The sequence below is a fragment of the Embiotoca jacksoni genome, unplaced genomic scaffold, assembly GCF_022577435.1.
Source record: "Embiotoca jacksoni isolate LCO1_2020_lvr unplaced genomic scaffold, fEmbJac1.0.p SCAF_4, whole genome shotgun sequence".
In the NCBI taxonomy this organism is placed as follows: domain Eukaryota; kingdom Metazoa; phylum Chordata; class Actinopteri; family Embiotocidae; genus Embiotoca; species Embiotoca jacksoni.
This window is the reverse complement of record NW_027185392.1, coordinates 21031424-21049341: the sequence shown is the minus strand read 5'-3', so window position 1 is coordinate 21049341 and position 17918 is coordinate 21031424. Positions and strand designations below refer to the sequence as shown.

Genomic DNA, 17918 nt, shown 5'->3' with positions numbered 1-17918 from the left:
TCCTAGATTACACAGCTATGAATCAAATTATAGAAATTTTCACAAATTCACATTGAAGTAGAGATTTCCATCTTGTTTTTTTCATGGTTAAAACTATGAGCAGAAGTAAATTTGAACATCTGTTTGACAAAAGAACGCAGGAATTTCAGATATTTAAGAAAATTTCAAGACCACATCTGTTGGTGCTCAGCCTACTGACATGTGAATTTATTGGACAATGTTACACGATGGTAGCACCATCAAGAACTTGAACAATGTTTATGGAAGGGTGAAGCAGAACCTGAAAAAGTAAAAAAAAAAAAAAAGTTATGCAAAGTTGCTCCTCTCAGTCTACATCAGGACAGAACATTCTTGCTTTGAAATAGCTTGCTGTATGTTAGAAACAGGTGTCAGCCATTACTCCCTGATTTCCAACCACCAACCCCAGCTTCCACCCGTAGCTGAGCATCACCCCTACAGTCCGTAACTGATCCTTCTCCTAGTTCCACCAAACACACCTTTCAACCTCCCACTCTCCAACAGCCATTAAAGCCAACATCCTGCCTCCTACCCAACCACACCTCCGCCTCCTCATTCCTCCCCATCCTCCTGGCTGGAGGTCTCGATCGGTCAGTCCGTGGGGGTGAGGGCGCCCCAGACACCTTTAACCCTTTAAGTGCCCAGGCTATCCATCCGCCACAGGGAGGAACATCGGCAGGACTCATCACCTCTCGCCCTACCCCACTCCCCCTTTTACCTTTTTTTCTACCAGCACAATCACAAACACACACACACACACACACACACACACACACACACACACACACACACACACACACACACACACACACACGTACTCACCCGCCGCTCTGACCATGTTAACGAATCTGGAGGCACAGGTATTTAACTCTCCTTCCTCTGCACGACCCGGGGAAGTCTGGGGGAGGGAAAGAGGGAGGCATGCTGGGGCAGGGTGTGGTGAGTGGAATGATTTGTTATTATACTGAGGCAGCATACAGATGAATACATATGAATTAAATATGTATGATAGATGCACCTGAGAGGGACTGACTGTGTGGTTGTGTTTGATAAAAAAAAAAAAAAAAGAGTGGAGGAGTGAGGGAGAAAGAAGAGCTTGTTTGTGCATCCTCCTCAGCTCTGTGGATGACCAGTGCATGTCTTCCCCTGGTGGCTGCATGAGACCCGACCAGAACCCGTGATGCATTAGGCGGCATCACTCAGAACTACGTTAATGATGTTCAGAGTCGGTTCCAGACAAAGAACGGGCTGCAGTTAAAAATGTTCTGTGACTTTTAGCTAATAGCTACTGTCAAGGAGTGTTCAGGTCGAATGCAAAGTAAAAAGGCAACATCAGTGCATGAAAAGTGAATTGAAATACATGAGTGACACAATGAGTTCCTTCAAGCGGCATGAACTGAGGTCAAGATGTGAACGTTGGAATTGTTTTGGTGCTTTTCCAAAATGTTGTTATTGACAACAAATTTTATGAAAAGACCAAAAGTATTAATGTGTTAGTCTGTCTCTTAATACTTTCTGACAATCTTACCCTCAATCCTGAGCCCATTTGTTTCTATTGAAGATGTTACTCTTTAATAATGTGTAACAGATGCATAGTTTGATCCCTCAAAAAAGCGAAGTAGTCTTCTCTAACAAGCAGTGAACTACTTTTCTCCAGCAGAAATGAATATTGCATTTGTTTTGGGACTATTTTTTCAACACAAATTAATCCACCTTTGTTGTGGCAGTCAGATTTTACAGCAGTAGGGTGGTAAATATTAGCCTGCGTGAATATTTGGTTCTAGGCATGCTCCATAGAGAACTGTTTACAGCAATTGCATCCTTCTGGGTGTGGAGCTCAGCTTAATTTTGAGAACGATTGGAGCAGCTTTAACCAATCGATATAAACCGAGACTCTACTACTGCTGCAGCTACAAATAACGCTGTCCTTCAGCATCATCTTACTTACCCACCGACCCACCATCACTGATTGGTGCACCCTTCAGAGTGGCTGAAAGAACGTGAACGCAAGCCATGTTTCCACACTAGAAGTCTGAGCCAGGCTAGGTACATGTATATATTCTCAACATTAACTACAGGCCTGGGGATCTGGGGTTTGTGGTACATTCTCAGATCAGTCAGAGGACTGTATTGCCAGTTTGGTAACATCTTTACAGAAATACGATGCCCACCTCTGCTGCTTGTTATTGATCAGCCCAAGGCAACCCTTTTTGTAATTTGTTTCATTTGCAGTGTTAAACATATTGGCTTAATCCCCAGGCCACTTGATATCATATCCTCCGTGTCCTGAGAAGTTCACTCTTGCCAGTTCCCTCTAAATCACAGGTGTGATGCTGCCGGAGCACAACAGAAGAACAGTCTGCCACTTTTTTGAGGAAATAACATATTCAGTTTCTTTATATTTTTAAGTGATTGAAGATTTAATCATCTTTAAAGCATTGTTATACAAGACGGACAAAAACAAAGCAAATGAAATGGTCAAAGTTGTTTGGTATTTATTGTGTATTGATTGATTCATCATTTCAATTCAAAGCCTTGTTTGGATCCGCTTCATTTGCCCTATTAAAGTTATTGCATTATGCGTTAATACAAACTCAACACTTCCTGTATCTGTTTCAGTTTAAAAGCTCCCAAGCGTTTCAATTGAACCCTTCAATTTTTAACAGGGCTTCTATTGTGAAACATTTCCAGGAACCTTTTGTGGCTGAAATCAGAAAATAACACTGAGATAAGTAATCAAAAAAATGAAGTTAAAAGCAGCATGATTATATTGTTGACTTTATTGAATTAATAGAATGGGAATTAACATTATTGACTATTGTATCTTCGCACTGTAGGAACTGTGGTTACACAACTTTACTGTTTGCGTGTCACAGGTGCACTCTAGTACTTCACTTCAACAAATATTGTTGCACTACAACTCCTGCCCTTCAACACATATGGACAACAAGAGGGAGAGGTCACTTCATACCACAGAAAGTGATACTTTGCATTCAATCTGAACACACAGGGTTTCTGTTCATAGCAGTTCAACTTTAAAGTCCTGTACTGAATGGCATTGACAGAATGCATTCACACTGCCAGAAACTCAAAATGTCAGCCATTGTTAATTATTGATTACTTGTGTTGTCAATCATCAGAAAACCTGTCTTCAGCTCAAACATGTGCAACCATTAGTGTACAGTATATTATTAGTGCATTCAAGCCCACACCATGTATCGGACCATGAAAGAGCAATGTGGTTGCGAACTGTCTGAATGCTGAATACAATTGATTCATTTGAAGAGCAAACAGGTTGGGGAAGGTGCACATACAAGAGTTTGACAGACCAGGATACAGGAGACAGGTGGCATGAATTTAAAGCAATATAGTACTTTGGTTTAACTTTTAAATGTAAAGTCTGGGAAAACTACAAATACTATACATATCAGATTTACTTTAAAACAAATTTTATTCTGAATTAATGGCCATACTTTTGGACTAATAATGAGAAAACAAGAAGAAATTAAAACTATCTCTCATTTAAAATATCACAAATACTTTACCCTATGCTTTGATTTAAGCATATAGTTTCCATATATACAGCAATAGATATTTGAGGTTTTACTTAGTTTTGAAATGGAAAGCACCAAAGCAGCACCACACACTCCAGAGAGAGAGAGAGATGATAATGTTGGACTGATCATGATGTCAAACACAAAAAATACGCAGTCAAAGGTGACAATGTTTCAACAAAGTGAAGTATCACTTCAGTACGAAAGACAACCAGCAAGATAGAATTAATGAAATTATGCCATCTGGCTGAATCACTCCACTGCTGCACTCTGCACAGCATGACATGCTTCCTCCTCTCCTCCGCTGGTCCTGTTCCCTTCTTCTCCCACCTTTGCGGTTCTCTCCTCATCTCCCCCGCCCTTTCACTTCTTTAACCACCCTTTCCTTTCATTTTTAGGATGCTCTCACACCCCCCCACACTCGCCTCCTTTCTCCACGTTCTTTCCCTTTTCGCTCTCTCCTCTTTTGCCTCCCCAATCCCACCATCTGCACCAGGGCTGAGCTCCAGTACAGTTTTGAAGGCTTCACACAAACACCTATGAAATTCCACGCATGACATTATTTAAAAGCAGGTAGATCATAGAACCATTGTACAGGGGAGTTTTAGCATGGTCACAGTACAATGGCTTCATATTTTAATGGGTGTTAAAAACAACAATTACGCTTCTGGCTTCTTCATTCTCCGAACAGACGCTGAGTGACACAGTGTCATGACTGGCAACTGCATGCAGTCGCAGTGGTCTGTGAGAATGTCTTACTTGTGTGTATGGGACAATACACACAAGTCCTGGTTTCTTGAGTTTCCACTCATGGCCGATGTCCTGAGTGTATGCCTATGTGCTTTAACATGTCAAGAAAACCCGGAACCGGCCACTTGTGTAGATTTTTATGCCTTTCTCTTCCCCTGCGTAGATGTGCATGCAAAAGAGCTTTGATAAAATCCCACTAGATGATTGCAGATCTAATGAGGGCAATTTGTGCTGTAGGCCTGGTCTAATTGATCATTATGGTGTGATAAGATAAGAATCGGTGTAAATGGATGCAGCAATTGAGTTTCCTCTTCGCACCGTGAAGGTAATTCTTCATAGAAGTGGTAGCACAGCACGCCACGGCCAAAGACAGCCAGGAGGGAGGGAAGGTTTGCTCATCCAGAGTCTCAGCGAGGGGCCACACTCACAGGAGTGCTCATAATATACTGTAGATATATATACTGCATGTTGTAATGCAGGGAGAAGGAATGCGTTTTATTTTCTACTGGATGATATTGTATATTATATGCACTTTTAAATTACATTTAAACATATTATACTTTATATTATAAAGTGGCCTATATTAAGAGTTACCTGATTACTTAAGAAATGCTATTAAATGTCACTGATAACTTTCTATGCATATCAAACACCTCATGCCTGCACTGTAAGTGGTAGATGTGACAGAATGTCTCTACAGTATGTAAAGCCATAAATATGTCAACTAATGTCTGCAGTGCATAAGTTCAAAATAGACCAAATTTAGACCAGTGTAAAAATAGATAACATTAACATACATCATAATCCACCAAGATAATAATCATGAATTTGATTACATTATATCATAATGGTATGGAGCCAGGTGGAAGGATATTTGGAGGAGTTAAATTTATCATTCAGAATATGTGTTAATTAGCCCGATGACATTAATCGCATGCAGCTAACACTATTTCACACTGCCCCAATCCAATGGGATTTACTCATGCTGACATTTTAGAAGTTATGAAGTGAAACATAGCAATGACAAAATGTCAAATTCAAAGTGTTTGTAAAATATTTACAGACACTGACGTCTTGAATTGATTCATTAACTCTCTTTGAACTGATCGTTGTGGTTACATGTATGTAGGTCAGATAGAATCACTGGATTCATATAATCACCCTTTGTCAGCTTATTTAAACCATAAAAAAACATTGGCTGTTGACAATCTGCCTGACATTATAGGGATGAGCACGTGATTTCATTAAGTGACCAATTGGTTGCTGCTGTATTTGCGCTTTGACAACTCCCTGGTCGTATAAAGCCAATAAAATCGTAATCAGTGCAGGCAGAAATTAAAGTTTGGAGAGAGAAATGTAATGTTTTCGCAGGATGTTAAATAATTAAATACTCTTAGGAGCTACAATTATATAGTTATCTAATAACAAATGTAGCAGACAGGTATTTCCACATCAGATTCAGTCGTCATAGAGACAGGAGATGGGAGTGGGAGGGTGAGGTGGAATGAGCAGGAGTGATGAGTGTGTGTGTTGATGGGTGGGGGTGGGGGCGGGGGTGGGGGGAGGGGTATTTCTAATCAGGTATGCCCATCTTGCTGTCCTTCCTTCTTTGTCTGTCTCTCATATGGATGTATTTTTTCCTGTTTCTACCAAACCCCCTTTCTCTTGTCTTGTGTCTGTCTTTGTCGGTCTCTCTCTATCGATGTTGTGTGTCTCTGTGTGTCTGTCTTTCGATGTGTTTTTCCTCTCCTCCCTTCTTTCCCTCCTCCTCTTCCTTCTGTCTCTATCTCTGTATTTCTCTCTGTCGCTGTCACTGACTCTCGCTGTCTCCACCTTCGGTGAAACTCGACAGGAGCACCACCCGGTAAAGTTCTTCCTCTGTCCTCCTCCATTCTGTCCCCTGCTCTCCACCACCGGATCAAATTGGCTTCTCTCTCTTTCTTTCTTTGTTCTTCTTAACATTCGTACTCATTCTCGCCGTATCGTTTTCTCCTCCATCTTCGTACAGACCACAGGAAACCCTCTAAACACCTCAGTAGGTTTCATTTAAAGGGTTTGTTGCCCACGTTTTTATTGGAATCAGTCTAATTCCACGTTTAATTAGTTGAAATTTCCGTGACAAATAATTTTTTCCGAAAATTAGCATCAAAGTGATGCTCCACCCACAGTCCATCTTTTAGTAATTAACAGTCATACCCTGGAGGCTTGAAAGGAGGCTCTAAAACTTTTTTCTTTTGTCCTTCACGGAGGTTAAGGATGTGATCAGCTTAAATTTAAACCCTATTTCATAAAATTATGTTTCTATGGCACTATACTGACCAGATTCCATCTTGTATTAACTGAATTGAGAAATGCTGTTTAGTCCTAAATATTATGTTCCCTGATGACATATTTTTTTCGATTAAATTTTCCAATGCAATAGTGGTAATAACTACAGCATTATTCAACATTTGTATAGTCCTGTTACGACAATCAGGCCATATTGTTAAAGTCAGAGAAAGGTTGTGGTTTGCTTTTATAAAAAAAAAATGTTTGAGACACAACTAGTATATTTACATGTTTGTAAAACAACAAAATTTAACCAAAGTGCTTTTCTTGCCTAAACTGAACCACAGTTTAAGGTTAGTCCCTGGTGAGAGTCATGTCTGCCACATACCAAACGCACCTCACCAACAATCTGGCAGAGCATTCATCTACTACAGTGTTGCCTTTGAACCTAACTGCAAACAATTATGTGCTACCCAAATATTGCTGGGAAAACAATTTAGTTTGATAGAAACTTTTACTTTTTCATAATTTCTAGGAGCCTTAAATTCATATGGTTGAAAGGAATAGAAAAATACCAATGCTTCTATCCTTTTTGCATCCGGAACCTCATGCAAAATGCAGATAAACTTCTGAGCAAGTGCACACTGTGTTTTTCACAAATTGGCGTGCGTGCCTCTTGCTCATCCACTGGTCAGGGAAAGTGGTTGTCTTGAGTCTGGTGTTCTGTTCTGACCAAAAATAGTGCTGCAATGAAGAAAAAAAAAAAAAAAAAAAAACAGTAACTCCATCAGTGTGAGTGTGTTGCTACATGAGGGTGAAGCACAACCTCACATTACTGCAGATGAAAATGAGCTTTTTGGCTGAATCACGCACATGTGATAAATAAAAATAAATATACTGACTAATATACATGAGCACTGAGACATTTTGCTATATTTTGGTGCAACAGTGCTATATGAGAATAAAACAGAAGGAATTATGGAGCAGTTTACTGCAGGAGTATTTACAGAAGTTGTTGCTGAAGCTTCTACTGTAGAAGTTAATCCAAGCATTCAACAACTGCTGTGCTTCATGAAGAACAAAATTATATTTTACAGCCACCTTTTAACCTTGTGATAGTTTGGGATTTTAATTCTCAAAACACAGATTTTGGGTGGAGCACCACATTCATTTACTCTTCAAGGAACACCTCACTTCAGTCAAACATACTATTAGTAGGCGTGACAGAAACACTCAATCTAGTCATTTGCCAACCACGAGACTCAAAGAACTGTTGCCCTTATGATTATTCTAGTGTGTGTGTGTGTGTGTGTGTGTGTGTGTGTGTGTGTGTGTGTGTGTGTGTGTGTGTGTGTGTGTGTGTGTGTGAGATCGTGTGCGTGTGTGTGTATGCACAGGGATGTTGTTAATTCCTAACACCTATGGCCTCACCAGGCTTTACTCTAATACTCTAAAGCTGCTCTGATAGAGAGACCTCCGTCCTCCTCAACTTCAAAGGAGGAATACCTATTGATTATCGATTGAGTCTCGCACCCCCCCCACCCATCCCCTCCCCACACACACACACACACACACACACACACACATGCGCGCAGACACGTAGGACTGTCAAAGCGTCGACTCAATCAATCAGCGGTGAATTGAATTGTCTCACGTTTTCTGTCACAGGAACTGAGTTCATAGTTAAAGAGCGAGCCTTGATGGACGACCTCTCTTCTCCTCAGGCTTGGCAGGCGTCCAGCTGCCTCCTGCCTTGTTTTTGGGTTTTTTCAAAATGGCCCATCCACTTACTGTAAAGATCAACTCGGCTATTTACTCCCCTGACACCCTAATTTTTCCTCACTGATATTGCTATATGGGCATACAAATCATGAGCTAAATGCTCAGTTTTGTGCGTCAGGGAGGAACTTTAAAAGGAGCTTTAAGACACACAACATTTGTGCTTTGGCCCTAAATAACTTTCTCCGGTCGCTCTCACGGCTCGTTTGACACTATTGGTGTGTGTTTGTGTTATGACATGTGATGCCGTGCTCTGTGAGCGACATCACGTGTCCAGTGAGTCTCGCATAGCCTCCGTTTACGTCTCTTTTGTTCAAGCTGCCATCCTGATCGAAGAGAGATCAAAAATGCTATTTCAGAAATCTGGATTTTAATTATAGGAAGCTATGTGAAACATACCAGAATCAGTCCATTAAGTGTAAAGTAATTCAGGATTATAATCAAAAATAATCCCAGCCATGTTAAACTTAAAGCTCACACTTCATGTTTCCACACCTAAAACGTCCCATTTCCTCCGAAGAACTGCACAGCGTATCACTGAAAAAGAAAGAAAGAGGTTTGGCTGGGCACTCTGCCGGGAGATGCCTGTCGATATGGAATGAGTGAATGTCTTTTGTATGATGGTAAAGACTATAATGAATGATGATGATGATGCTTCTTGATGTCCATGAAACCAAATGGTCAGACAGCTGATGGTGTTCTCTCCCGCCGGTTTCATGTTTGACGCACAACTTCAAAGTTTCTTTTTTCTGCAGAAGAAGAGACTGTTCACATAAATGCAATGTACCGTTGAAACAGATGTCATATCATATTATGTTTAAGACCAATCAGACTGAGGACATATCCCTCACCCCACTTCACCCCCTTTTTAAAATATGATTGTTGAAAAACAGCAAACGGGTTTGGTAAGAGCCCTTTGCGATTGCTTTATCTTTTTGTTCCTCCACTCTGCTCTCTAATCTTTCTTCGGCACTGCTTTTGTTCCATGGCTGAACTCTAGGGGGAGCAGCAAAGGCAAAGACATCAGTACAATCAAATCACTTCGGGTGTTGAGGGTGCTGCGTCCTCTCAAGACCATCAAACGTCTCCCCAAGTTAAAGGTAGAGCTCAGCAGGTCTGCTTGTTCATCTCAGTTCAAGTTTAGCTGTCTAGAATAAAGTGGCAGAGAAGTGAAGCCTTGTTTTGCAAGTGTTTGGACGATACAATCGGTGTGTCCTTTGCTGTTCTTAGTGTATCACTATTCATTGAATTTCTTAAAAGATGTAGCCCCTAAAGTGGGTCACATGCTCTGTTTTATTTCCTGTGCTTAACACTATACGTCCAAAAGTAACTGACGAAGCCGGAAAAATGTGGCAACACTGCTGACAATAGATCCAACAGAGCAACAAACACCAGCAGTTAGATGAGGTTACATTGAGATACATACAAACCTTGAGGTTAGCTGAATTGATCGAGAAGAGAAAACAAAGACAAGCTCTAAAATTATTACCCAAACTGTCCTTGTAGTCCCTAATTGGAATAGTTCTTAAAACCTCCACCTGAGACATGATCCTTTGTCTGGAGGTTTTTTTTGACCACATTATCAGCTGAAGGAGGATAAAGTGGCCTAACTCAAAGTCTCAAAGTGATTTTACTTGTGTTTGTGGTACCCAGAGTGGTGGATTTGCCCTTTAAAGGTGCAACATGTCCATGTGTGTTCCTGTGTACTGGTTAATTAGTGTTAATAATGTGTCTATCTGTGCTTTGCAGGCTGTCTTTGACTGTGTGGTCAACTCTCTAAAGAATGTGCTCAACATCTTGATTGTCTACATGCTCTTCATGTTCATCTTCGCCGTTGTAGCCGTGCAACTCTTCAAGGGTCGCTTCTTCTACTGCACAGACGAATCCAAAGAGTTTGAGCGCGACTGCAGGTTTGTTTGATTGTCAGTTTTTCGTGGTACAAATAGTACAGTGTGCTCCTCTCATACTGTACAATTACCACCAAAGCATTTACTGCCAATCATGCACAGTGATTTATTTATTTTTTAACTCAGAAAATGTACAGTAGTTCCTTAGTCAGTTGAGTCTACGTCATGCAGATGCTGCCACCTAGAGGAGTTTGCTGGGAATTTTCATACATAATATTGTTCAATGAGGAACAGTCACTCTGGACCAACCCGAACTTCTTTTAACATCAACTGAATGCAAAAATACAAATGTTCTTTAAAGTGTATGGTAGCAGTGATGATTTTCTGCACCATTTCCATGCGTGTTTCTATGTCGGATCTTTATCCTGTGTTGTCCTTATAAAACCTGTGTGTGTATGTGTTTGTTTTTTTCCCTTCAGGGGCGAGTACTTAGTTTATGATAGGGATGAGGTTAAAGCTCAGAAGCGGGAGTGGAAGAAGTACGATTTTCACTACGACAACGTGGCTTGGGCCTTGCTCACCCTCTTCACTGTATCCACTGGAGAGGGGTGGCCACAGTGAGTGGATTGCGCACACACACACACATTCACTCAAACAGGCTTCTAAAGTAGTCAAAAATCCAGCTGGAGAACCTACTTAGAAATTGTTATCACTGTGGTTACGAAAATATGTGTAACTCATTTTTTTTTTTTTATGATAAGACCTGGACAATGATGAAGGTGGTTGCAGTGTAGTATCTAACAAAACAATCCAGAATGAATGAATATATATGAAACTACACCTTTTGGATTACTATAGTGCAGTGGTGTATTTACTTTACAGTTGTAGGTGTTATTTCAGTATTTTTTCACTTTGGTACCATTGTTTGAAAACAATCCCATTATATTATGTCAAAATAAGGGAATATATTGCTGATATTGATGGAAGTTCAGTTAATTCAGTATTATTTGATAATAGCACAAAGAGGAGGACATGTAACACCAAAAATATGAGTACAAGTAAATCACAGTATTGTCTTCGTAACCGAAAATTCAGATAAATGAATTCATACATTCTCGTGTTTTATTTTATTTTAATAAACTTTTTGTTCTGTTTCATTTTGCAGAGTGTTAAAACACTCAGTGGACTCCACCTATGAGAATCAGGGCCCGAGCCCAGGTTACAGGATGGAAATGTCCATCTTTTACGTGGTGTACTTCGTTGTCTTCCCCTTCTTCTTCGTAAACATCTTTGTGGCTCTCATCATCATCACCTTCCAGGAACAGGGGGATAAGATGATGGAGGATTATAGCTTAGAAAAGAATGAGGTGAGGAGAGATTTGAAAGGCTCTGTGAATTGTTTTAATTCAAGTGACTTTATTTTTCAAGCCTCTTAAACGAGTTCAAATTAATAAAACTGTAACACTCTTCTCTTCTCCTCCTCCAGAGAGCTTGTATAGATTTTGCCATTAACGCCAGGCCTCTGACTCGCCACATGCCGAAGAACAAGTTGAGCTTCCAATATCGCATGTGGCAGTTTGTGGTGTCTCCGCCTTTCGAGTACAGCATCATGGCTCTGATCGCGCTCAACACCATCGTCCTCATGATGAAGGTATCAGTCAGACTCTCAGTGTGTTTCCACTCATTGCATATTGTACCAACACAAAGGTGTTCCAGTTTAAGTGTAATGACAGGGAAAACATAACATGTTGTCATGGTAATACTCCTGATTATTAATGGAGATCGTTTGCTCAAATCCTTTGACAAAACCAAATTACTGCATTACAAAAGGCACTTAAATGTGTCCCTGCATATTGCAATATTTTTGTAGTTGTGTAGTTCCTCTCAGCTCAACATTTTAGCACCTTTCAGCTCATTGTTTTGGTTTGATGGCCCACAAACTCAATCTTATCAAGCCTTCACAGAAATTACAAGATTACAAATACCAAATGTGGTACAGAAGGAATGTTGTGTTTGACTTGCTTTTATGACAAATGCATCACCTGTTTTGTTCTCTGTTGAACATCAGTTTTCCTTCACGAGGTGTCAGGATGGATTCCTTTATTACTTTGTCTTCAGTCCTGGGAGAAAGCATTTGTCTTCTGTACTAAAAGATAAAACTCAGTACTGTAATGATATGAGGTCCTCCTCATAAATGAAACAGTCTGTCTGCCGTAGGGACAAAGTTTCCCAAAACTATTCACTTTTCTCATTCCTCTTCTGTCATGATTTCGTGTGTCTGCAGTTCAACGGTGCGTCAGAAACCTACGACAACGTCCTGAAGAATCTCAACATCGTGTTTACCACCTTCTTCTTCATGGAATCAGTCCTGAAGGTCATTGCCTTTGGCCCTCTGGTAAGACTTTAAAAAAATGCAAACATAAAGCACTTACACAACCACAAACACGCATATTCCTTATCTAGGTTGACCCAGTGTGTGGGCTCCGGTGTTTCATTCTATTATTCATTTATAAAGCAGGTTATTTCGGTTAGACAGATCTAGAGCATGTTCTTCCTGTCCCTGAAAAACCCAGAGCGCACCGTGTTGCACAGCAGTCACGCTATCAGCCTCCTTTCACCCTGTCTCCACGGTAACAACAGCACCAATTCTCCCGGGTGTGTCCCTTACAGCTGCCGGGCTTCAGCTCTGGAAGGATGCGTCTGTCTACCTTTGACGTGTCTTTAACGTTCTTATTGAGCTTCTTTCCCTTTTCTCTCTCTCAACAGAATTTCTTCAGAGACGCCTGGAACATTTTTGATTTTGTCTCCGTCCTTGGAAGCATCACTGACATATTAGTGACAGAACTTGGGGTAAGTGCTGGGGAGTGTTTGGACCAATTGGTTTGTTGCAGGTGAACACTGGTTGATTTATGAAGAGAAACTGGTTCAGTGGACTCAAAGGAAAAAATGTCAAATCTCTTCTTTTGATATCTTAGTTTTATTTTAGTTTCTTTTGTATCTTCTCATGAATATTCTTTTCTAAGTAATTCAGAGGAACCACCCACAGTAGTTGTTGTAAATGAGATCACTCTTCCATTGGAGTCCAGAAGGGACTTTCTTTTTAGCTCACAATCATCAAAATGCTGCAATAACCATTGAAATGTCCTTTTGAAAACAAAAACAAGCAGAACTTTCACACAGAATCATGATTTGTATATTACCTATTTGTTCATGAGTTAGAGAGCCATGAAATAGCCATTGGTTTAATTTCACAAGCAAAGGTTGTGTAATGCTGAGGTTCAAGCAAGAATAGAAACTGTTCATAACAATCATACAATCACAGATTGCATCAATATAGCTTATTGTGCTCTAAACGATCAAGTAAGGTGCCAAAATGGGTAAATATTCATTTTGGACTACATTAAATCAGTTACACTCAAAAACGAATGTCCATCACACCATGTAAACACCAAACAAAGGTGGGACTGAAAGAAAAGACTGTGGGGGGGAAACAGTGTGGTTCTCTCCCAAGGTAAAAAAAAAAAAAAATCAATTTTCTGCAAACAGTAAGCTCACAGCGTCAAGCTCACAGAGTCTGGGAAGTCACTGCTTCTGGCCAAGAAATAATCCAGGATGTGTCGTTTTTACACTTTGGCTTAAATTTACAGGATATATTGTGGTAATTAGTGAGCTGGTAGGTGGATGTCAAATGTCTAAAATCTTACTTTGTCCACATTCAACATTCCAGCCAATGAAACAGACTTGTGTAGTCTGATGTTTCCAGTTAAATTTAAACCAGATTTGTCCTTTATCCTGCTGTCGTTTGGGAAAGAAACTCATGTTTATCTCACTGTTACATGTGATGTTGTTGTTGTTGTTGCTTCTATGTCTAACCACGTGTCTATATTGTGTACATATTGACTTAATATAACTATGCTTATAAGACATCATGTTTGTGGAATTCACTATTTCAGCCTCTCTTTGTTGTCCAACTATTTTTTTTTAACTTTACACCAAACAGCAATAAGAATTCTGCATCAAGGTTTGGGTTGTGAAACTCCTCTTTCTCTCACTGAAGACTTCCTCTCAGTCGTACCGACTAGACTAGCAGTAGCTGTGCTAAGTGCTGCAATGTAACTGTGTTTTCAGATGATTAAAGTCACCCTCTGGCCATGTTGGACGTGTTAAATTTACATGTCTGCTGACATTAATTGACACCCGAGCGGCTTCCAACAGTCAACTGATTGTTTCAGACATCTGATTGATTTTAAGTCAGGTTGGTGTCCGGTTGTAGCAGCTGAGTTGCTGGTTAAGTAAATCTGATCTTTCCATTAGCTTCCTCCTCAACTAAACACGAGTGTAAGGGTTGACTAACGACATGGTGACATGATGTATCTGTATCTTTTTGTCCGCTGAAGAAAGTAAGAGAAAAATTTCAGCTGTCAGTTATCCCAGAGATTCCCATTCATTTTCAATTTAAGGACCAAAATCTAAATTAAACCAGGGTTTATTTAGTTTAGTTACACTTTATCATGAGTAAAAAATGTTAAACATTGTTTCATTCTTTCACATGCTGTTTTACCTTCAAAGTAATTTGCTTTGAAAAATGAAATCGCCACCATGTGTTTTGTAAAGGAGCTGGCACTAAAGAGAGGCTGAACGTTCTGTATCGAGAATGAACTGTTGTTTCTGGCTTGAAAGTTTTTGACTTTTCGATGACACCCATAATGATTCCGTCTTCCTCTTCTATCTCTTTACATGCTTTCTTTAAACCTCTCTACTTTGTTGGCGCCCTTCGCCCCTCCCACTCCCTCCTCCTCTGATAAAAATCCATCCAATCAAAATGCACTATGAAATCCTTCATCGTGTTCTCCATCCGTGCTGCGCCATGACATGTGGTGGTGGTGCTATGATGATGATGATGATGATGATGATGATGATGATAATGATGGTGATGGTGTGTGTTTCGCCCCATGCCCCCTGCCCAATAAAACACACAACCAACCCCCCCCCCCCACCCAAAAAAAAAAAAAAAAAAAAAAAAAAAAAATCTTTCACCCACTCACAATTTACTACAATTTACCAAAAACAAAACAAATAAAAAAAACTCCCTCCCCATTCATCTTTCTACATCTTCGCACATGTAGAATCTGGTTGGTTTGTAATTTATATCTCAAAGCTTTCTGCTGCATCCTCATTGGCCATGCGTTCCTTCAATTCATTTCTTACCCCCAGTCACCCGCTCCCTCATGACCAGTCTTAACCCCTGACCCCAGTGCATGCGCTTTCTGGATGATGACTTTTTAAACTTCTTGTACTTGATGACACAGAGAGGTTTATTGTTAATGTAATACATTTTTACACAGATTCATATTCAGCTTCCATAAAAACTTCAGAAAACATTTGTGTTATATATGCAGTTCTTTTTTTCATTAGCTCTGTCTTTAATCTGTACACAGTGCATGAAAAAGCACAGTAATGAGTCATCCTCAAAATTTGAACTAATTTTCCATCCAGGCAGGATTTACTGGTGATAAAGGACAGGAGCTGAAAATTAAAATAGCTCAGTGGTTACTAGGGAAACCAAACTTTCTTATTTGGCAACAACTTTGTGTTACAAATCCGATATACTCAGATCTGGTTTGATATGTTCTCGACCATTTAGTCATGTTACAATCTTTTAGTTTAAAATTTTCAGTTTATACTCATTACAACAGTCTGAGGTTACAATATTCATGTCATGACAGCATTAGCAGGCAGAAATGACCAGCACTTATGGTAGGTTTATGTAAATTGAAAAATGTTTCTTTTCTTTTTTTTCTTTTTTTTTTTACTTTAAGTGAATGTTTAAATCAGACTTCATGATGTGCTCGGCCCCACTGGCCCTACTGGTCTGCATGTAGGCCAGATCTCTCCTCAAAAAGTATGCTGCCATGCCAAGCCATGTCTGCACTGAGGCTGCTCGCTAGTCCCCTACCTCTCTTCCTCACTCTCCTCTTCCTCCTCATGCTCCTCCTCATGCCTTGCCTGTCAACCACAAAATGCCAGGGCCTCAGCAGGGAGTTTGGCTGTTGAACATTAAATATTTCTCTGTGTGACACTGGAAAGAAGCAGAATACAGCATTTACAAGGCTGCTAGCTGCTGCTAGTCCAGCCTTAACAATCACTACTAGATTTGAATTTTTAATATCTAAAAGTGTAAAGCCTCAATTTGAAAGACAATAGCAAAAAGATGAAGTGCATAATTCATAATTCATAATTAAGACACAAAAATGGTCAAATACACAGTTATGGACATTTAAGAAAATGAAAATTGGAGATTGATAAAGCTGAATCCATGTTGTGGACATCCACCTTGTGTTAAACTTTGTCCAGTTTGGACCTAAAAGAAAATGTTTAAACGTTTGATAGTGTCACATTCAGCAAATCCAAGCCATCCTCTTTTATCGCCACCAGTTGTGTGTGTGTCTCTGTGTGTCAGTGAATATGTGTGTGTGTCTGTGTGGTTGACAGGCACAGTGCTCTGTGCTCCATCTTGTGTGGCCTGCTTGCCCCCCAGAGATCAGTGCATTTGGTTCTCTTAAAAAAAAAAAGCGTTTTGCTGTACCAGATTGGATGATGACCTTTAAACTCTGAGTTATGATTTTCCTTTTTCCTTCTTTTCTTTCTCTCTTTTTTGTCTTTCGATCTTTTTTCTGCCTCTCTCTCATTTATACTTGTATCTCCTCAGAGCAGTTATGTTTGCAGTTGGATAAGTTTTGTTGGTTTTGACTTTTTCCTCTCTCTTTGTCCTCTCCTTCTGCCACTGTTGATTTTGGTTTTTGTGTTTGGTAGAGGAAGGATTGTGCAGGCGTTGTGTGTTTGGTGAAACTGACTGTGTTCTCCCTTTGTGCTGTAGAATAATTTCATCAATTTGAGCTTCCTGAGACTGTTCAGAGCAGCTCGCCTCATCAAGCTGCTGAGACAGGGAGAGACCATACGCATCCTACTGTGGACGTTCGTCCAGTCCTTCAAGGTATTCAGTCACGAACAGATCCAAAGATGAAGTAGAGTCAATCACAAAACACTTCAATGGACTGACAAATATTTGCCGTCTCTGTCCTGGTAGGCTTTGCCATACGTGTGTCTGCTCATCGCCATGCTCTTCTTCATCTACGCCATTATTGGCATGCAGGTGAGTACTGCATAAGGAAGCATTTGATTTTTACATTCATATGATTTAAATAATACCCAACATGTGGAGTTCATTTTACAGCTGGGAGCGTACATTATCTCTACACATGTGTGAACAGCATACAGTATGTATAGGAGGAGGAAGAAGTACCTTTTATTCAGTTTAGAAAACCAATACTTCAAATACTCCGTTGCAAACAAAAGTCCTGTGATGGAAATTGTGGAGTTGCATTGAAGAATTAAATGAGTCCTTCCTGGGTGACAACCATAGACTGTATATAAAAGTAGATGTATCTTCCGGGTCTTGAAAAATGAGGCCAATGCGGAAGTCCCTTAAGAAGCAATACCACTGGGTACCGCTAGAGGTCGACTCCAAAAAGCCTGTGGCTCCATAGACTCCCATTCAACTATTCTTATACGATTCTAAGTCAATAGAATTTCCCCACAAGTTATCTCAGTGTTGTTAGATGAAGTCGCTCCTTCTTATTAGTTTTCTGGCGGTCCATCTTCAAAAAAACTCATCATTAATTATAAAATAAGCTTCAAAAAG

The 17918-nt window shown here is 40.1% G+C and overlaps 1 protein-coding gene across 14 annotated transcripts in view; it reads left to right on the top strand.

Annotated features, from left to right (window-relative positions):
• cacna1ab (calcium channel, voltage-dependent, P/Q type, alpha 1A subunit, b) overlaps positions 1-17918 on the top strand; it is a 139619-nt gene that overhangs the window by 82205 nt on the left and 39496 nt on the right. For all 14 annotated transcript variants that reach the window (XM_069167634.1, XM_069167642.1, XM_069167637.1 and 11 more), the window contains exons 26-34: positions 9370-9469; positions 10119-10279; positions 10696-10833; positions 11382-11583; positions 11703-11867; positions 12501-12611; positions 12983-13066; positions 17094-17210; positions 17304-17369. In XM_069167634.1, the coding sequence (XP_069023735.1) occupies positions 9370-9469; positions 10119-10279; positions 10696-10833; positions 11382-11583; positions 11703-11867; positions 12501-12611; positions 12983-13066; positions 17094-17210; positions 17304-17369 (1144 nt within the window). The remainder of the gene's footprint in view (positions 1-9369; positions 9470-10118; positions 10280-10695; positions 10834-11381; positions 11584-11702; positions 11868-12500; positions 12612-12982; positions 13067-17093; positions 17211-17303; positions 17370-17918) is intronic.